Source organism: Engraulis encrasicolus, chromosome 5 (assembly GCF_034702125.1).
Source record: "Engraulis encrasicolus isolate BLACKSEA-1 chromosome 5, IST_EnEncr_1.0, whole genome shotgun sequence".
In the NCBI taxonomy this organism is placed as follows: Eukaryota; Metazoa; Chordata; class Actinopteri; order Clupeiformes; family Engraulidae; genus Engraulis; species Engraulis encrasicolus.
In genome coordinates, this window is record NC_085861.1 from 18698404 (window position 1) to 18719213 (window position 20810).

Consider the following 20810-nt stretch of genomic DNA (forward strand, 5'->3'; position numbering starts at 1 on the left):
ACTTTGATGGGCGGGTCCTATTTACCCACAAGACATTTCGGTATACAATTGTAATATGTTTTGCAATCGTCCAGAAAGCTCGAGAGTGTCCCGTGCCAAAACCACTGTTGGTATATAATAATTACCATGCACTTTTTAATATTTGCCAAGATCCCACTCACAGACATGTCTACTTTCCCCACTTTGTCACTCTGGTAGAGAAGCCTATTGCACAATTATTATAAGTGTATTCGCCCTCTAGAGGGCAATTGGAATATTGCTTTTAAGTATTTGTCTAGCAGGTTTCTTCTAAAGAAGAAGCCCACCCTTAATGTCAAAGATGAAGTTCTTCTGTCAATAGGTCGTGATGTTTAGTCGGCAGTTACCAGTACTGATTTCGAAACATTACCGAAGTGGGACTGGGGATGCCAGGGGGACCACAGCAGGTTGGCAGGAAAAATACAAGGAAATAGAATGTATTATTTAAGAATTAAATAAACCAAAAGTAAGCTAATAAATCCCAGTGGAATCATCTTCTTTACAATGTTGTTGTATATAGTATGTATATGCTTCCTGTAGGCTAGTACTTGAATGGGTTTAGGAATGCACCAACTGTTGTGAAACCGGGTGCACAGAAAAAAATAGTGTGACACAGCCCATGTCAGGGTGGCCTTGGCTGGAATCTACTGTTACATGGGGGGGCTTGTCATGGTAAAGTTAGGGAACCCCTGCCTTACCATACATCTATACAAATGTTAAATGCTATTGAACTTCTTCATTGACTACCAGCTGTGCTCAGTCAGTTGCAGAGCATGGCCACTAGAGAGCGAAGTCGCTCTTATACCAGGAAAGACTGGTGAACAGATGACAAGTTTGTCTCCACCATCGGCACCCACAGACAGTTATTGGTTTGTTGCCTGTAGGAAACACTGTGCATTGGAGGTACAAAAATGACAAGGTTTTTTTAGTATTAGGTATATTACTGGAACAAGGATAATCTATGTTTTCACTGTTATTGATCAATTAGTTGAACAAATGACATTTAAGTAACAAAAAATATGAATTAATATTGCATTGCTGATTAGAAAACAATAGGAGAGGATAGAAACACCTATTTCTGAAGTGTACTTTATTCTGATACACCTTTATCTGTTCGAACTCGAGTCTCAGTGGCCACTTTCCTAAACAGAAGCACCAGGGAGCACCTTTTCTTTTCCAAACACATACTTTACAAACTGGTTACTCTTGCATTCATACATGCAGACACATATGCACGCTCACACATACTCCCCAACTGACCCCTGACACCAGATCCCTGACCCCTAAAATATTGCAAACATAGTAAAAACTACAAGAATGAATTATGCATTGATTTTGCGACATTAGTACTTCAATGGGCGTTGTGGTGCAGTGTTATATACCCGTTAGGGCTTAGGGGAGGTTGATCGCCCAAGGAAACCCAGGTTCCCATCCAGCCTGGGTCATTTCGCAACCTTCCCCCATCATCATTTTGGCAACTGGCTAAATGTATTCCAAACTTATTGAATGTATTAATATACATTAATGTCCATGTCCTATGTAAATATCTTTAGATCGTAAAGTAAAAACATGACTGATCATTTATGCATACAAACACAATTCCATACATAGGCCTACAGAATGCATTATATTGACTGAAAAACTTGCCTTGAGGCAATAAATGAAAATGTACAGTTTTAACATTGAAATGAAATCAAAATAAGTATTTAACCAATCCATGCAGCTTCCCTATATATCCATGGACATGCACATATTTTGGTATAAAGTTATTAAATTTAAACATGTAAAAAAGTAAATGTAATTTTACCAACTGGTGACATGTGTTCCATGCAGCCTAACTTCTCCCACGTCAAATCATCATTTGATCGGACATGGATAGAGATGTGTCAGGTAGCAGTTTTTTGAAAAAGAATAAGATGTATTCCTTTAAATAGCCATTAAGGGAGATAAAATGTGTTATGGTGCCTCAAGGCAACGATATGCAGTAGAGCAGTGATTCTCAAACTATGGGCTGGGGCCCACGGGTGGGCCCTGAAGGTATTCCAAGTGGGCCTTGAAATAACAATCATATTTTGGTGTTTCTCGCTGTTGATTTATTTGAGTTTTATTCTTAATTGGGTCAGAGGTGGGGCCTGAACATTTTTGACAATTTCGAGTGGGCCCCAGGTTGAAAACGGTTGGGAACCCCTGCAGTAGAGCAATGGTCTCCATTTTTTTTTCTAAGGGCCAATTTATGTAGAGCAAGTGAGGCTGCGGGCCAAACCAAAACCCCAAGCCCCCAACCCACTGAGAAACAACTTAGATGTCTGGACAGAGAACAGGTTTTCGCTTTTCCGTTTTCCCTTATTGTCAATGTCTGTTATGAGACTGTAAGATCTAACGCTCTGTGACTGCTTTGGTGAGATATGACTCACTGAAGTTTTAGTGATTGAAAATCACACACATAGGTTTTCATTTGGTCTGACGACCTCATGACGGGCCTATTGTTTGCCATGCCTGGGCCGGATTTGGCCCGCGGGCCTTTGTTGGAAGGAAGACCAAGGCAGTAGAGGGTTAAATTCTACTCTAATCGACTCTACTCTACTCTAAATTCTACTCTACTCTACTAAATATAACATGTTCTGCAGAATACTTCCTATTTTATTCACTATATGTTTTGCAGTTTACCCTTTCCGTAAACTTGGTCGGATCCAAAATGAAGACCTGACTTGACATTCACTGCATGTGTGTTATTAGGCTACTGATGCAGATCACGTAAGTGGAAACCTTCTCCAAGCAAATACCGTAATACAATGTAATTGGACTGCACAGTGTTTAACTTTTGTTGTTGTTGTTGTTGTTGTTGTTGTTGTTGTTGTTGTTGTTGTTGTGTTTTTTATTTTTTTATTTTTTTAGATTACCTAATTGCTTCCCCATATACCTTGCACAATGGGACAGGGTAAACAGCAAATGTCATGTGCAAATTAAAGAACTTCCATTTAAAATAGGGTGGTTCAGAAAACTAGCTATGGGGACAAATTTAACATGGAAAAAAAACCGAACTTTGACGTTGAGCAAAATGTGAATGAGTGCGTGGTGAGGGGAGTGGTGGGGGTGGAGAGTGTTGAACTGCTGTCACAGTCCTCAGGTAAAAAGTAGAAGGGAACCCTTGTACTTCACTCAGCCGCGGAAACGGCATTGGAGCAACTTCCGCCCATACGAAAGATGGCGGCTCCCTTGATGGAGGGTTTGTCAGAATATTTGGGTTCTCCAGAACCGGCTGTTCGATTAATGATTTCCATATTTTTGGGTAAGTGTAGTTCATGGAAGTGTAACGATATTGTTTATGTGACTGGTATTCGCTAAATGTAATGTCTGAGAGTTAAACAGCACTCTCTCGATCAGGATGGCTGTACGTGTCCCCGAGTCCTTAACCCGCTCACAGTCAGCTTGTCAGTCTATCCGCAGCAGGATAAAGACCTTTTGTAACAACTGTCAGATATGTTGCCTGTTATAGGATAGCAGCTTGCAAGGTCATGAAGGGTTAACGATTTTTCAGATCAACTAACAGTACACATTTTACAGCTATTTATTCTAAATAATCATTGCTTCATGGGGGCAGTGCCAATCGGATACATGTAACGTGTTTATTTGGGAATATATTCCGATGTATTCCGAGTTTACTGCGCTGTCATTCATATAATAACAATATACGAGTCGCCATGAGATAATGAAGCAGAGGGTCGGTAATGCTGCACTTTGATCTGACACATGGGAGCGTTTGGATGTAGCGTGTGTGCGTCCAAAATATTTACCATTCCTTGTCTGTGGGCTAGCTCTAACAGTCAAAACATTTCTGTTACCATTTACCAGGCAACCAACCACGTACGTCGAAGCTTACCATGCTGAACCCGAAAGCGTTATCAAAAATAGGATTTCATGTTGTAGTTTCCTCTAGACTAGCGTATTTCCCCACCTTCACCACAAAACGCCGTTATCGGTGTTATCATGTAGTGTGAGATAGTGTTGGAACTCCTAGGTCTCCTCCTCCCTTGAGATGTAAATGATTGTCAAGCTGTGTTCCATGCAAGTGTACTACTGAACTTTGTGCAAAATGGATGTATTCTACTGTTGAGCCTCAGAACACCATCTTTATTACAATTTATGCACAATTGTGAAAGGCATTGGGCTGAAAACGGACTGGTGTCACATGCGCCAACAGAAGGTCATCTCCTTGACCCAGTTTCTTTTGTCTACAGCAACCAGTAGGCCTACACACACACACGCACACGCACACGCACACACACACACACACACACACACACACACACACACACACACACACACACACACAGTTGATATTAACTCTCTGCCTGCTTGTTCTCCTCTGCTTCTGTTCCAGGATACCCTTTCGCTATTGTTTACCGCAAGTTTCTCTTTCGTCAGTCCCCACTGGTCATCCACCTCTACCACACTCTCACTGGCCTGGCTCTGGCAGCTTTTAATTTTGGTGAGATGGATAAACGAGCGCTGAAAGGATGATGTGCAGTGTGGAAAAAAATGATTTAGAAGATGCTTTTCTGTACATAAACAATTGACGAGTCTGTTTTTTGTTTGTATTGACACAGAGACATGTTGGTATTTTTTCCCTATTTCAAAGGTAGTGAGTGCATTGTGCTGCTGTCCTTAGAAACTGCATATTAGTCGTGTTATTCTGCTATTAGCCGTGAAATTAAGTGCACAGCAGGTTTTAAGCATGACTGAAGGCAACAGTGCTCTTACTTTTCGTCCAATGGTAAAAAAAAAAATCACATGACTGTTAGTGCGGTGTCTGCAATGTGTCCCGAAGCATTCTCTTGCTGACTGCTGCCTAGCAATGAGGAAGGAAACAGTTGATACTGTGGTCCATGGCATGACAGGAAGTTCGGCTTGTGCCACTAAAGGTTTGATTATGTAAATGCATTGTGCATCAGTGACTGAAGCATCATGTCGTGCTCTTCCTCTCCCCTCTCTGTATGTTTGTCATTAACGCTGCATTGGAATATAAACAGCAGGTCTGTGTTTTTCCCGTTTGTTCAATCACTTTGTGGTGCCCCCATTTAGGGCTGCACGATATCAGAGAAAAAAAAACGATACTCGATAACAGCATGCAATACCTCGATAACGATATTTAGAAATATAGCCGAGTGTTTCTTGTCACCAATTTGTCGGTCTGTGTGTGGGAATGCAGCTTTGGTCGTGGCAGGCTTCTCGCACATTTGTTGATATTCAGCTAGGGATTGGACAGCACAGAAAATTCTCACTTGTTATCGATAATTAAGTCATTTTTGCGATACACATATCGCTACTCTTGATATTGCTATTTTGATACATTTTCGATACATTGTGCAGCCCTACCCCCATTTCCCTTCTCTGTTATTGCACTAGCTTGGGTTGGGTGGGATCCCTTTAGAGTGTCCCTTTTATTTCGACACTATCAAACTGTTGATTGGCTTGTCGTGGTGGTCATGGAATTTTCTGGAGCTGCCGAGTTTCCCCATTGTTTTGTTTTCTGTCCCTGTGCTGCTGAATCTGTTGGATGAATGAATGCCAGCCAACTGTTGAGTTGTACAGGTTACACATGACTGCACTAACATCTAACACCCCCCTCCTTTTATATCTTTACCCTTCTCTCTCTCTCCGTCTCTCTCTCTCTCTCTTTCTGTCTCTCTCTGCCTTCTCATAACGTGACTCCCCAGGCTCTCAGGTATATCATTCTGCATTATGCATTGTCATCCAGTTCTTGTTGCTGAGGCTCATGGGAAGGACAGTGACAGCCGTTCTGAGCAGCTTTCTCTTTCAGATGGTGAGGCTGCCATTCTCCACTACCACCACCACCACCTCCTCCCCATGACTCACACCACCCACCCCTCCAACCCCCTCCTCTCCTCATTCTGTTCTCGGCTCCTGTCCCCCCTCCGTCTCTCTCTCTCGCACCCCATCCCTCGCCCACATTCTCACCACACAGCTCTTTGTTGGGCAGAGTATGCACAGAATGTGTACTTGACAGCCCTGAACTCTTTCCCTCTTCTGCGGGCCCATGTCCCACTATTCACTCCATCTCAATCTTGACAATGCCATTCCATACGCACTTCATGACATCTTTATGGTTATACTGCAGCATATGTATGTGGTGATTTGTTTTGTTCTGTCGTGCACACAAATTGACCTAGTTTCTTGGGGGGGGGGGGTGTTTTGTGTGTGATTGAATGACACCCTGATCTCTTCTCCACAGACATACCTACTGGTAGGATATTACTACACTGCCACAGAAGAGTATGATATTAAATGGACCATGCCACACTGTGTCCTCACACTCAAACTGATTGGTATGTTTTCTTGATAACTTCTCATTAAAATGACAGAAACGTTAAGATAGACCAGTTCATTTTGTCTATGGACACGCTGCCTTGTGTTTTGTTGTCCTTCTTTTGCCTGGGTTGTGCTTGTTTTTTTATTTAAAATCTACACGCATTAATCTATTAACATAGTTACTCTTGTTCTGAATCCTATATTTTGGTTTTCAATTGTATATTATTAGATGGTGTGTGTATACATACAAACTAACGCCTACTAAGATAGCCACTAATGATGTGTGATTGCGAGTGCTCGTGCTTTTGGCATTCCCTGTTGTGGATTGGCAGGGGAGCAGCCAGGCACACGTGTCACCATCTTCTGCACTGCAGTCTGACTGCTCATGGTAATCGTAGTGCTCTTAATGCCTTAGTGTCTGATTGCCGCTGCATTCTCTGATTGCAGGTTTGTCATTTGATTACTATGACGGTGGAAAAGAACCAGTGAGTTTTATTCCCACCTATTCCATCACTGACCCTGCTCTGTGACGTCTTTATCTGTGCCATCCTGTGTTTGCTTCATCCTCTTCTTCACCTGATCTTGTTACTTGTTAACCCTCTCTCGAGAATGTTGTTGCTTTTTTGTTGTGTGGTTAGTTTGGGAATATGTGATGGGAGGGTTGAATTTATATCATGGGAGCTCTTGCTTTGAATTGCTAAAGTAAGGCATAGTGTTAATGTTTAAACTGTTGCAGTCTGTAAGCATTTGGTAATCAGTTGCTGACTGTAACCTGGCTATAGCCGCAGATGAACACAATGTCCCTCTCCTCGTCCTGCTCTCTCTCTCTCTCGCTCTCTCTCTCTCTCTCCCTCTCTCTCTCTCTCTCTCTCTCTCTCTCTCTCTCTCTCTCTCTCTCTCTCTCTCTCTCTCTCTCTCTCTCTCTCTCTCTCTCTCTTTCTCTCTTTCTCTCCTCATTAGGACTCTTTGTTGGTTTTTCACTGCCTTTCTTTTTCTCCTTCTCTTCCTCCTCCTCTCGTCGTGTTCTGGTGTGACTCCCCACCGTGTCAGGCTGCTCTCCCCATGTAATTCCCATTGTGCTCTTCAGAGTCAGATTAGTCTGAACCTTCTTGGGGTTATCCTCAAGCCAAAAATAAACACCTCCCCCATGACACAAAAAGCAAGCCTCAACACTAATTGGGACATTGGGAATGGATAATATCATTGTTTTCTCTCCGAGGCCCAAAAAAAAAATCAGTTGATAAATTCTACATCTGGTCATCCATCTGTGTTGTTTTCCTGTAAAAAGGGAGATAATTTGCCCTTCTTTGCTCTGTTTCCCGAAACTGTGAATAGTGTTTCTGTGGAGAGCAAATGAAGCCATTGTGCCGCTGTGGTTGGAGTTGGTGGTAATCTTTGCATTTGTGGTTACACGCTGGTATTTGCATATGGCGATGGTCCAAGGTGGATGAATGGGTGAGGAGAGCAGCCTCTGTGCTGTGACTGTCCATTTTTATCATATCCTCAATACTGTCATTATCCAAACAACAAAATCAATGGATATGTCGGATTTGACAAATTTATTTCCTCTGAAGGTAGGTGTATGTGAATGCAGTTGTGGAAATGGTATGGATTGGGCAGTCACACTGAATGGACGCTATAGAGCTGGTGGTTTCTTGGGCATACTGATGTTTCCCTGTTAGGAATGAGTGTACAGTATATTTTCATATGAATAGCTGTATGTTGGTTACTTATTTATTTTTGAGTCTCTGCTTGAATCTCTGCTTTGGCCCTTGTTTGTTGTTGTTGTTGTTGTTGTTGTTGTTTTTTTTTTGCAATCTTCTTCCATATCTGTTTCTCCGTACGTTAGTCTCAGTTGAGTGCCGAGCAGAAGAATGGTGCACTGTCCGAAGTCCCCTCCTTGCTGGAGGTGTGTGGCTTCTCCTACTTCTACGGAGGCTTCCTGGTGGGCCCCCAGTTTACACTGCGTCGCTATCAGCAGCTTACATCTGGACAACTCTCGGACACTCCAGGAGAATTACCCAACAGGTGAGCTTCATCCTGTCTCTTGTCATTCTATAGATCAGGGATGGGCAACTGTCATGTTGAGGAGGGCCACATTTTTTTTATCGCCACCATCGGAGGGTCACATGATCACGGATCTGTCTGCAACTCGGGGAGTTCGAGGTGCATTTGGTTGCTCACTGACTATCGATATTGTTTGGGATAGGAGTGTTCTCTATCGGGCAACAGTATAATTACAATGAATTACTTCAGTGGTGGTTTAAAAAAAAAAGAAAAATCTTCTCATCATTTTTTAAAGTCATGTTTTATCCATGTAAGGGCCACACTGTGTACGGAGGTGGGCCGCATGTATGTGTGAGCACTCCTCTTGTCACCTTATAGATACTCGCCCAATGCTGTCAACTGTGGAGGAGATAGGAAAAGATATCCCAATCATGGCTAGCGCTGCCACATACAGTTATCTCGGTCACCCCATAATCAGTGCCTGACACAGTCATGTCCTTTGACCCTGTTATGGTATGTAGTCATCATGTGAAAGTTGCACGTCAATTCACCCTGGTCATTTTGGAACGCATGTGCACAACGGCAACCAATTTACAGATAGACAAGACAATGATGGCAAGGAACTTATTCGATTTGAGGACACATCATGAGAAATGGCATGAGGTTACCCCAGCAACACATTGACCGCTTGTCTGTCATGCTGCTTAGAGAGTCGCAGCAAACAATTGGTTGTTGTTGAAGCTTTTTGTGTAATGCTCCAGATGGGCAGCCAGGGCTCTCAGGCTATGTTGGGTTGGTACAGTTGGCCTAACTTAATCTCTTATCCTTCATTTCACTGTGTGTGGGCGTCCCTGCTTTGCAGCGCAGCAACTCTGTAATCACTGGACAATGTGTCGATATGGTCATAATATCAATTTTTTAAAGGAAATATGCACTTCAGACTGAGTTGTGATTATTTTTCCTATATATTTTTTACATTAAGTCCTTTAATTTTTGAAGTCTCTCATAACTCAGAGACTCCATTTGTGTCTCTTTTGTGATATCCGTTAAAAGGATATACAAGAAAAAAATATGTACTGATTCGCCCTTCTATTCACTATCTCACTAGGTTGTACTGCAAGAATTGTGCTTATGACTACATCAGCATACCCAGTTTCCTTTCAAATCCTTACTGATGAAGTTTTAAAGTGACTGATTCGACACCAAATGACTCTTTCTTTCCTGAGTGGAATCAGCTTATCTGTTTGATGGCTGTATACCAGAAGCTCAGTGCTGGATGGCAGTGTTGCCAGATTGGGCGGTTTCCCGCCCAATTGGGCTGCTTAGGATGGCCTTGTGAGGGAAAAAATGGATTTTGGAGGAAAAAACGCCCAATTTTTGGCCATAGAAATCAATATAATTGGGCCTTGATTTAGTGCTTCCAGGAGGGTTTTGAGAATTTTTTTGGGCTGGAAATCATAAGCCTCATCTGGCAACCCTGCTGGATGGTGACCTCAGTCTGAAGCCAGATTGCAAATTACTGTTCTACCAGCTACACTGTCTTTTTTGTAGCTTTTTTTTCCTCTCGTTTTTTGATGAAACGCCCTGAGCCACTTCTGCTACAGTATTTCCTGCCCCCACTCAGACAGGTTGCAAATAACTAGGGATGCACCGATACCGATCCTGGTATCTGTATCGACCCAGATACTTGCTCATAATACTCGTACTCGTACTCGTCAAACGAGGCACCGATACTGCTATTACATGACACATTGCAACAACTCATCACCATTCCATTGACTTGAAAGCAACATGAGGAAAAATGTGCTGTCTCATACATTTACTAGCGTAAGTCTGAATCTACATGGAAATGGAAAGTAAAAGAAATACCACAGGTGGAATAAAAAGGCATTTTCATTATATGTTGTGAGTAAAAGTATCGGTATCGGCGGTACCCAGTATCAGCAAGTACAGGCATTAATGTGCTCGTGCTCGTACTCGTATCGGTTTTCAAAAAAAGTGGTATTGTGCATCCCTACAAATAACTATCGTAGCCACAATGTCACTATTTGGTTTTTAATGAGAACTCTGCTACAGTGGTGTTTCCTGCCCCCCTCAGTGGCCTTCCTATCTCCTTGTTTACTTTGCACTGTCACTACATTTCTGTACATCCCATGCACTTTAAATATGTCATTCCCTGAATATTTATTTATGTACAGTACACCCCCCTTTGTTTCTTTAGTTGTGTTGTTGTATGTGTGAGCACACCAAATAACATTCCTAACAACTCTATTTTATATTGTTGATATGGCTAAATAAAACCTGAACTTACACGTTTGTCTCTGCTGATATCCGTCCCCAGTGTGGTGCCTGCAGTGAAGCGCCTCCTCCTGGGCCTGTTCTGCCTGACCATGTTCACCATAGGAGCGCCCCACTACCCTGACACCTACTATCTCACAGATGAGTTCGAGGTCTGTTATATTACACTGTTACACTACCAACAATACCAACACCAAAAAACAAATAATATTACCAGGGCTCTAAATTAACACCAGCCAACCGGCCAGATGCTGGTGAAATTTCAGGTTGGCTGGTAGAAAAGACCAACTCACTAGGCACTGAGTGTGTGTTTGGCTAGAAGGATTAACATCTAGGCTACTAGCCATTTTGGCTGGTGATGAAAAAAGTTGCTTTAGAGCCCTGGATATTACTACAATGCCCTACAAAGTCAAAGTGCAGTAACTATACATTTTGTCAAAATTGAGTTTAGACGGAAATGGTCTTCATTACTCTTCCTGTAGCTTGTGACAGACCTGTGGTCCAAATTTATCACGGTTTAGAGATATTGCTATGTCAAATTTGCAGTAACTACAATGTCCAACCTAAAACCAAGGCTTTCAATACATTTTTCCGATTTTCAATGTTAGCGTAGTAACGGCAGCTTCAGCTTTGTAGGGCAGTATACTGTTTTCACATACACAACCAAGTCTGTCAATACAATAAGCTGAAACTCAATTGAATAATCCTAATTTTTTCTCCTTTGCTCTGTTCACCCTCCCCCATTCCCGTCTCCCACTCCAGGCACAGCCCTTCTGGTACCGCTGCGTCTTCATCATCCTGTGGGCCAAGTTCTACCTGTACAAATACGTCAGCTGCTGGCTCATCTCAGTACGTATTAGTTCAAGCATTGGGGTCGTGCTGCTCAGACAGACACTCCTGGCGCGCATTTCTCAAAAGCGTAGTTGTTGGCCAGTTAGCAACTTGGGTAGTTGCCAATGGCAAATTGCATTGCAAACAACAAAGTAGCTAATGTGGTTAGCAACTACGGTTTTGAGAAATCCACCCCTGAATGAGTGGCTTAGTCAGGTGGTCAGATGAATGATTTGCTCTTGAGAGGTAAAATACTACGGAAGATACGGCTGAGGCATTCAAAATTGACCCAGCAATTTATTCTTTTGGCAACAAAAACATGCCAGTGCATTTCGTTTTGAAGAAGGCATACTGTAGTGGGCTGAAACGCATTAGCATGTTTTGTAGCCAAAGAATAAAATATTGCAGCAATATTGAGCACAGTGGTGAAGGCTCTTGCAGCCAAAACGTCTACTTGCTCCCTGCAGACACGAGAGAATAGACAGACAAAAAAAAGATTAAGAAGGATTTGAGTGCAATCCATTTTCTACATCGTTGACATTTCTGTGATTCACCTTAAGGAAGATTGTATTTTAATATTGAGTGCCCCAAATATTACCTACGCTGTTAACCCATTGATGCTGGATGTTGCGTTGCGCAACATTGGCCCTGAATGAGCTGAATGAACACATCCTAATGCAAGATGAGGATCTTAGCGTTTTAAATGCAACTTATGGCATGTTTTGATGTGCTTCAAAGGCTGAGATATTTCAGGTTTTGTAGGCTGAGGGTACCTTGTCTTAAAGAGGGCTTAGGCATTCAGCAGCCTTTTTTGCAAGTGCTTTGGGCATCAATGGGTTAATCTGGAATTGCCATAACAAAGGGCACCAAGACAAGAATTTACACCCATGCAGCATTCCAACATACCATTGTCCAACTCCAACTCTAACGTAGCAGAGGTCAGAGGTTTCTTTGACACCTGAGAGGTTGTTTGGAGTGGAACCAGTTTATGGAGAAAACCCCAATGGCTGCAACCAACCTGTTATTGTCTTCAGTGCTTTCTTGAACAAAACACAATCGCCAGCTATTTTCCTCAGCACACTGCTGTCCTCGTGGCCTAATTGATGCGTTGAGCACAACATAAGAATAGAGACGCTCCCCAATGACTCAGGTTTTTGTGTTTTCATTAGCCCATATTTTAATGTCATTGTCAAGGTGCAGTTGTAATGAGGACCTATTTTGTCTGTATGCCATCCACACGTGTGTGTGTGTGTGTGTGTGTGTGTGTGTGTGTGTGTGTGTGTGTGTGTGTGTGTGTGTGTGTTGCTCAGGAGGGTGTGTGTATCCTCGTTGGGCTCGGCTACAACGGTACGAACGAGAAGGGCGAGCACCAATGGGACGCCTGCGCCAACATCAAGATGTGGATGTTTGAGACCACGCCCCTCTTCACTGGCACCATCAGTTCCTTCAACACCAACACTAACGCATGGGTGGCCAGGTGGGCACAGATATCACTTAGACACCTTAACACTAAGGCATGGGTGGCCATCTCTTTTCTTAAGTGTTTAAGTGATTTTCAAGCCTTTATTGGTTATTATCAGACTGGACAGTGGAGGAGAGAGAGGAAGTGAGTTGGGAGGGAGAGACTGTCGCATAGTAGATGAGTTGGGGCCACAGTAGGGCCCTCCCTTAGGTATCTTAACACTAACGCAACAGTGGCCATCTCCCTTAGATATCTTAACACTAACGCAACAGTGGCCATCTCCCTTAGATATCTTAACACTAACGCAACAGTGGCCATCTCCCTTTGATATCTTAACACTAACGCAACAGTGGCCATCTCCCTTTGATATCTTAACACTAACGCAACAGTGGCCATCTCCCTTTGATATCTTAACACTAACGCAACAGTGGCCATCTCCCTTTGATATCTTAACACTAACGCAACAGTGGCCATCTCCCTTTGATGTCTTAACACTAACGCAACAGTGGCCATCTCCCTTTGATGTCTTAACACTAACACATTGGTGGCCATCTCCCTTAGATATCTTAACACTAACACATTGGTGGCCATCTCCCTTAGATATCTTAACACTAACACATGGGTGGCCATCTCCCTTAGATATCTTAACACTAACACATGGGTGGCCATCTCCCTTAGATATCTTAACGCTAACGCATCAGTGGCCATCTCCTTTAGATGTCTTAACAACAATACAAGTGTAAAAAAAATCCTCCACACTGTCCATTCCACCAGCAAACTTTAAAACAACATTTCGGTCTTCTGACCTTCTTCAGGCGAAGTTACAAACACAATTCAAATGCAAAGTTCGGTTGGCTAGCTTGGACCAATCAGGTCCTGTTACGCAGGTCACGTCACTCCATTCATTAAGACTGCCACATTGCCTATCCATTACGTGAGGAGGCACCTGTCTCCTCAGTCAGGAAGACCTAGTGTATACAACACTTAATACAAACTGTATATGTCTGTACTCCACCTAGCATGTCCTGATTTCTCAAAGTGCCAAATAAGGGCTTATCCGGGATACGTATAAGGGCTCACCCGGGATACTGCAGTCGGGAAAAGGTGTTATGTTCAAATATATGTTCAAACACAAATTTGGGATACTTTAATATCCCGGTCATATTCGAGATACTGAAGTGCATATAAATGCACTCAATGGGATTAGTTGTGATTAGTTGCACTGCATATGTATCTTGTGTATGTTTTGCCTGTATGACGAGACTCAATTATATTTAGAAAAGTGTCTGAAAGAAAAGTCTTAAGCTTGACTGATTTTTTGTTGTTGTTGTTTTTCTTTTTACCTCTCTCACAACCTACTCTTAAGTCCAAGTTAACCTTTCTTTGTTGTGTGTCTGTGTTTCTGTGTTTGTGTGTGTCCAGGCATATATTTAAGCGATTAAAGTTCCTGGGGAACAAGCTGGTGTCTCAGTTTGCCTCCCTGGTGTTCCTGGCTATCTGGCACGGCCTCCACTCTGGATACCTGCTCTGCTTCTCAATGGAGTTCATCATAGTCAATGTGGAGAAGACGGTAATGGCTCAATTCTTCATCATTTACATTACATTACATTGCATTACATTACATTGCATTGCGTTTGGCAGACGCTTTTTTTTAGATGTGTCCTTAGTAAGTGGAGAATTCCGGCACACCTCCTTGGTCAGGTGCGTAGGAGTGGAACCCCAAAGTCACCAACGTTAAAGTAAAGAAAGCTCCCGCACACTGTTCACATTTGCATGGTTTAATGCAACGTTTCGGTCTACTGACCTTCTTCAAGCAAGTCAAACCTTTTTTAGATGCGTCCTAGCATCTCTACAAGAGGTTATGTCCGTCCGTCCGCCGGTCTGTCCGTCTTAAACGCATTCTTTAAATCGGCCTAAACAAGATCTTTGTCGCCCTTGTTTGCGTTACATTGAATTGTATTCATTAATTTATATCAATAAGCAACACGTGGACGCATCTTTGTCCGCCTGTCAAACTTGGTTAACCAAAGCGACTTACAACTGAGGACATATAGCCGACATCACTAGTAGAAACAAAGTGCACAGGAAATATAAAGTATTCACTGCTACGTCTTAGTACAGGCACAGCCTGTTCTACTGGTATTCTTTTTATTTGCATCTCTTGTGTCTTCTGAATGCACCTGTCCAGTTCTAAAGGTCAAGTAAAAGGTGTCTTCTAGCAAGAATGTATGCGGTTTTAAAGGACTGAACTACTTAAATTAATGGAAAAGAAACTGAATGAATCTCTGGGGTTTCATTGACTAGATTCAGTGTCAGTATATCTAATATGGGGGGCCTTTGTTTAATGGATTTACCCTGACTTTCTGAGTTTTCTATGTGTCACGTTTCAAGTGTAACCTGAATGAATTAGTATGTTTTGTTAAAGTTTGATGTTGTGTCGTAGGTAGAGATTTTGGAGGGTGGAAATCCAACAGACCTTTTAAAGCAAATAATGATAACGGGCTATTCAAATGTTGGCTCTGCCCAACATGTGGAATGTGGATTTCAGATTTGGGCAGAGAAAGAACTGATCCTCATTCCAAGCCACAGTTGATATGAAAAGAATGTGGTTAGAAGAGGAGGGATTTACTTAGCCTGAAGGTGTCACTGACTTAGCTTGATCTTAACATCCTCTATACTACTCAAAAAAGAAGAAAGATGAGGAAACTGTAGCAAACTGTTTCCTTATCTTTCTTCTTTTTTGACATTTGTTACCCACAAAAACTGTTGAGCACCTGTGTTGAAAATCTACTAGATCCTTGCAGCGCCTCCCGAGTTTCTGTTTTCTGAGTATCCTCTGTACTATTTTCTTCTGCATAGAGGGTCTGGAATGGCCAAATTGAGAAACGAGCACTGGTAGGAGGTGCGAACTCTGCGTCTGAGTTTACTCAATCACTAACGTTTGTAGTAACATTGTGAAACAATTACTGTTGGGAGGGTTGCATTCTGTTGAAGTTTGAAATGTGTATCCCTCATCCCTCCCCCACTTGGCCGGTAGCCTGGCAAAAACAACGATCTCACAAGTGAGAGTCTGGAGGCTACCTATGCAATTCTCGTAGGAAAGGTGTAGTTTACAATTGCCCATGGCAGTTAATTAGGCTTTACGAATGTATCATTCATTTGGCATATACTACGTTGCCCCTAGCCAATCACGTCAGTTTTAGCTATTCAAACAAAATGCAAATTTCTGTTTCTCAAGCCTTTCCACCCCTCCCCGCTCTCTTGATTGGCTCCCCCGCCCAGGCCCTCACTCTTAGACAGTCATGGGTAAGCGGTTAGGGCGTCAGACTTGTATCCCAAAGGTTGTCGGTTCAACAACCGATCCGCCAGGTTGGTGGGGGGCGTTATTAACCAGTACTCTCTCCATCCTCCTCCATAACTGAGGTACCCTGAGCATGGTACTTTCTCTCGGCACTGCTCCCTTGGGGCTGCCATTGGGGGCTGCCCCCTTGCAATTTTGTTGTTTGCAGTGAGCACTGTGTGCTGTGGAGTGCTGTCGCAATGACAATGGGAGTTGGAGTTTTCCAGGTGGACTTTCACTTAGGGCAGCTGCCATGCTGTCTTTCAGATCAGAACGATTGCGCGAAACAGCGTGAGATTTCCCATGTGAAGCTTATGTATGGCAAGGCCAACCATGACTTCACCCACCAACTTACTAGCCTAACACACACGCACTAATGGGTCAAATACTCAAAGTGGCTAATAAGTTGGTCTTTTCTACCAGCCAAATTGAAATCGAGCCGGTTGGCTGGTGTTAATTTTGATTCCTGACTGTGTGTTTTGCAGGGCATGGCGCTGGTGAAGGACAGCCCAGTGTTGACTAAGCTGGCCAACAGTCCTCTGTACCCCGCCATCTACGTGGTGCAGCAGTTCATCCACTGGCTCTTCATGGGCTACCCTCTGGTGCCCTTCGGCCTCTTCACCTACGACAAGTGGCTCAAGGTACAGTAACACACACATACACACACACACACACACACACACACACACACACACACACACACACACACACACACACACACACACACACACACACACACACGCACCTATCTCTCTCTCTCTCTCTCTCTCTCTCTCTCTCTCTCTCTCTCTCTCTCTCTCACTCGCTCTCTCTCACTCGCTCACTCTCTCTCTCTGTAAGTTAGGGTTATTGTTATTTTTCGTGAGTGCTTTCCCTATTTAGTATGAATTTTAATGAATTCAGTAAAAGGTCCCTTTGATGGCACCCATAATGAGTGAGAATTTTCATTAGTTTAATACCTATTACCCCAATTATTTTGAAAAAAATAAGAATGTCACCCCTAAATAACAACAATTTTAAATTTCAGTAGTGGGTGTTTCCACCAGTTGCAGTTACCCCAATGACCGCTTGAGAGCAACATCTTATGATCCTCACTAGCTGTTCTGAGCTGAGGCAATGTGTTCTGTTCCACGCTTCCGCAAATGTCAAAAGCAGTCCTGCCAGGTCAAGTGGGGGGTGGGGTGAGTGGGGTGAGTGTGGTGAGGTCCTCCAGTCTCTGCATCAGCTGACGTCCCCTGTGGGGTTTCAGGTCATGGGGTTCAGGTCATTAATGGCCACACCATATGAGGAACTCCCACTTCCTTAAGTCGAGCTGTGACAATTCTAGCTCAGTGTGGTGAGGCATTCTCATCCATGAACAGAAAGTTGGGAGTGTGTTGGCCTGGAATATTCAATTGAGGCAATTGATAAAATTGATGTTGGGTTCTATGATGTCTCTTGAGGTAAACATTGTGCAGTGACTGTGTCATCTACAACAATAACCAAATCTGTAATGTGGATATAATGCAAAGTGCATTGTACACAGTGAGACTATTGTATTGAAAACGCAAAATGAGGTGTCTCTACCCCAAAATGCAATTACCTCTGTATCCTAAAAACCTCTGAAGTGAAATAAACACTGAATGCATCACATCCACTGCCACTCTCATAATATCCGTAACTTATTGTGGTTCGTTGAAAAGGTATAGCATGAGTATGGTCACACTTTGTAAATGTCATATGTGAGGGAAGTCTGAAGTAACAAACTCCCTAAAATAGCCTGTGCAAACTACTGTCAGCACCACGACGTGGCTTCACTGTCTGGCTCCCTCTAGTGACTCAACTGTATATTGCCCCTATGCTCCGAAATGGGAAGAATAATACAGACTTTACGCATCTAATGATATTTAAATTATGCATGAAATTACCATATGTGTATTCTCTGGTGTTTGATAAAGCGCTAATTGCCTATATAGTGCCATGTAAGGCAGCTGCCACCACCGCCTGTCAAAGGAGGTGAAGGTTGAGCGGTTATTATAATATGACAAGACTGTTCAGTCAGTAGACACATGGCACTTATTTATTTTCCAATGTGACATTATTAACACTGGCCTTTTTTTGTCTTTGCAGGTGTACTCGTCTGTATATTTCTGTGGTCACATATTTTTCTTCGTTGCCTATCTCGCCCTGCCATACCTCCGTAAGGCGCTGGTGCCTCGGAAAGAGAAGAAGCAGGAGTGAAAAACAAAACAAACCTAATGGTAAATGCATGTTTAACTAGAAATGCACTCAGAGAGTACAGAGTACAGACCTTCGCCAAGGAAGCTGTTTGATAGAATATTTGACTATGTTACAACCACATTTTATTTTCAAGTCTTTCTGTCTTGTTTTTGTGGTGTTAAAAACTGGAATGCCAAAATTCGCCCTATCCCACAATGGTGAATAATCATTTTTTTTTAAGTCCTGGATTGGGACCGTGATCTGGATCACCACCAAAATGTAATCACTTCTTCCTTTTATCATTTCCAACAACTCCACAAAATTTCATCAAAATCCGTGCAGAACTTTTTTTTATAGCTATCCTGCTGACAGACAGACAAACGCGAACGAAAACATAACCTCCTTGGCGGAGGTAAAAATGTGCATTCATGTGTTCAATATTATACGTGCTAGCGAGATTATGGATATTGATATCCACCGTTAGCCATGGCCAGCATGACCCTGATGCATTTATCATGTGTTTTTTCCTTCAGAAATGCCTCGTTCAATTATTACATTATTACATTACAATACCTACTAGACTGTGTGAAGGTCATTAGATGATTTGTTCTTATTCTCTCTCTCTCTCTCTCTCTCTCTCTCTCTCTCTCTCTCTCTCTCTCTCTCTCTCTCTCTCTCTCTCTCTCCCTCTCAGGTCTCTTTATTTGGGACCCTGCCGTAAGCTGAAGGGAAATCAGACAAGACTCTGATGATGAACATGAAAGTGTTTTAGGCCTTTAGTAATTTATACATGTATATAAAGCTGTACATGTACAGATTGTTCCTCTTTTCATATATATATATATACAGAATATTTTTTGTTTTTGTTTGCTTTTTGATTTGTTTTGCTTCATTGGGGACAATGATTGAGGGAAAATGAGAGAGAGACAATTGCCCAGGCAGAGGATTCTGTGCCCATCATCTCTGTCCAGTGATGTTTTTTTTCTCTTTTTTTTTGCATTTCTCCATGTGAGAAAGATATGAGCGCGTGAAGAAGACAGCGAGCGAGTGAGGGGGAGAAAGAGAAAGAGAAAGAAAGGGGGAAGGTTGCTGTGATGAACGAGTGGAAGGCCTCCCCCATCAGATCTATGGCTAGGTTGTGGAGACGCCACAGCCATCCGCAGGTGTTTGCGGCCCAGAAGAGGCTTCGGGACCCGGGGCCCAGCCTCACATCTTCACACCCTGCCCTGCCCTGCCCTGCCCTGCCCTGCCCTGCCCTGCCCTGCCCTGCCCTGCCCTGCCCTGCCCTGCCCGTGGAGAAGGATATGGTGGCAGCTGAGGGCACCAAACCTATATGGCACTTTCAGGCTCCATGTCGCATACAGTTCTGCCTCTGGAAGACAGAATAAGAGATTGCTGCTGTTTCACAGGGAACGACTATCTTAGTGTAGTTTTTTTTTTCCTTCGAAGAAAACCCCCCTCGCCAATTTTCAGACTCACACTAAGCACTGTAACATACATGAGACAACAGACACAAAAGAATGAAAATTGCCTTGCCTTATTGATGAATGTTTTAATGTGTTTGTTGTTGTTGTTTTATCATTTTTGTTGTGGTTCAAGACTTGATTGGTTAACTGCTGGTGGGGGTAGTTTTATAGCTTTTAGATGAAAATTCAGAAAAGGGATTGTTATGTTTTAATTCCACTCACATCCTTTTGAAATCCTTCTTCTCTCCACTGCACCGTTCTTGTTCGTTGGTTCATTTGATTATTATTTTTTGCTCCATGGACCCTACAGCTTCCTCACTTAGTTAACTGTCTCTTGTTTGAACTGGAGCACAAAGCAAAAACTACAAATCCTCTTCAAACTAATTACCAAAACCACACTGTTTTTGTATGAAGAAAGTTCACAAGGATGCTCAGCAAACTTCAGTGAGGAGGCCAGATCGATCCTCACCTACAGTCAAACTGGAGCAGGACCTCACTGTAGCAATGACAATATTTTATTATATTTATACTCACGGATTTTAAAATTCAGTCTGATGTGATTTCAATGTTGTTATTCCAGAGACTACTTTGCCTTATTCCTACCAAATGTAAAAAAAAAAAATACGAAAAGAAAAACAAGGAAATAATTTTGAATGAGATCTTTTTGTAATGTTCATTAAAATGCTGGATTAAAAAAAATAATGGTCGCGTGAGTTGTTTTGAGTCTTGTGGTTATGAACCGTCCAAGCTGGCCCATCGGTCCGGAATGGAGGGCGATGTGACGTCATTTTGCAGTCCGGGAGGATTAGAAGTGTTGAAAGGAGTGGACAGCTAGACCATCACTGCTTGTCACTCATTT

General features: G+C 42.7%; 1 protein-coding gene and 1 non-coding gene across 3 annotated transcripts; both read left to right on the forward strand.

Annotated features, from left to right (window-relative positions):
- Positions 1-251: 251 nt before the first annotated feature.
- Positions 252-305, forward strand: LOC134449873 (U7 small nuclear RNA). Its single transcript, XR_010034997.1, has one exon. It is a non-coding gene; the product is annotated as a U7 small nuclear RNA (small nuclear RNA).
- Positions 306-3165: 2860 nt separating this feature from the next.
- lpcat3 (lysophosphatidylcholine acyltransferase 3) lies at positions 3166-20622 on the forward strand. 2 transcript variants are annotated; one of them, XM_063198831.1, is made up of 13 exons: positions 3166-3307; positions 4400-4507; positions 5736-5842; positions 6272-6365; positions 6796-6833; positions 8198-8376; positions 10697-10805; positions 11416-11502; positions 12795-12961; positions 14369-14516; positions 16772-16927; positions 18396-18526; positions 19180-20622. In XM_063198831.1, exons 1-12 carry the CDS (start codon positions 3223-3225, stop codon positions 18504-18506), a joined length of 1389 nt encoding a protein of 462 aa, XP_063054901.1. In that variant the 5' UTR covers positions 3166-3222; the 3' UTR covers positions 18507-18526; positions 19180-20622. The 2 variants fall into 2 exon arrangements, with proteins under 2 accessions (XP_063054901.1, XP_063054903.1); XM_063198833.1 differs by lacking the exon at positions 3166-3307 and having other exon boundaries at positions 4428-4507; positions 4626-5842.
- Positions 20623-20810: the final 188 nt, after the last annotated feature.

What these genes read in the sequence shown, in the direction of transcription:
- lpcat3 (XM_063198831.1), top strand. Translation starts at nt 3,223, where the DNA reads ATGGCGGCTCCCTTGATGGAGGGTTTGTCAGAATATTTGGGTTCTCCA. An exon ending in AATGATTTCCATATTTTTGG is followed by an intron (nt 3,308 to 4,399) that starts GTAAGTGTAGTT and finishes CTTCTGTTCCAG; the next exon opens with GATACCCTTTCGCTATTGTT. An exon ending in ATGACGGTGGAAAAGAACCA is followed by an intron (nt 6,834 to 8,197) that starts GTGAGTTTTATT and finishes TCCGTACGTTAG; the next exon opens with TCTCAGTTGAGTGCCGAGCA.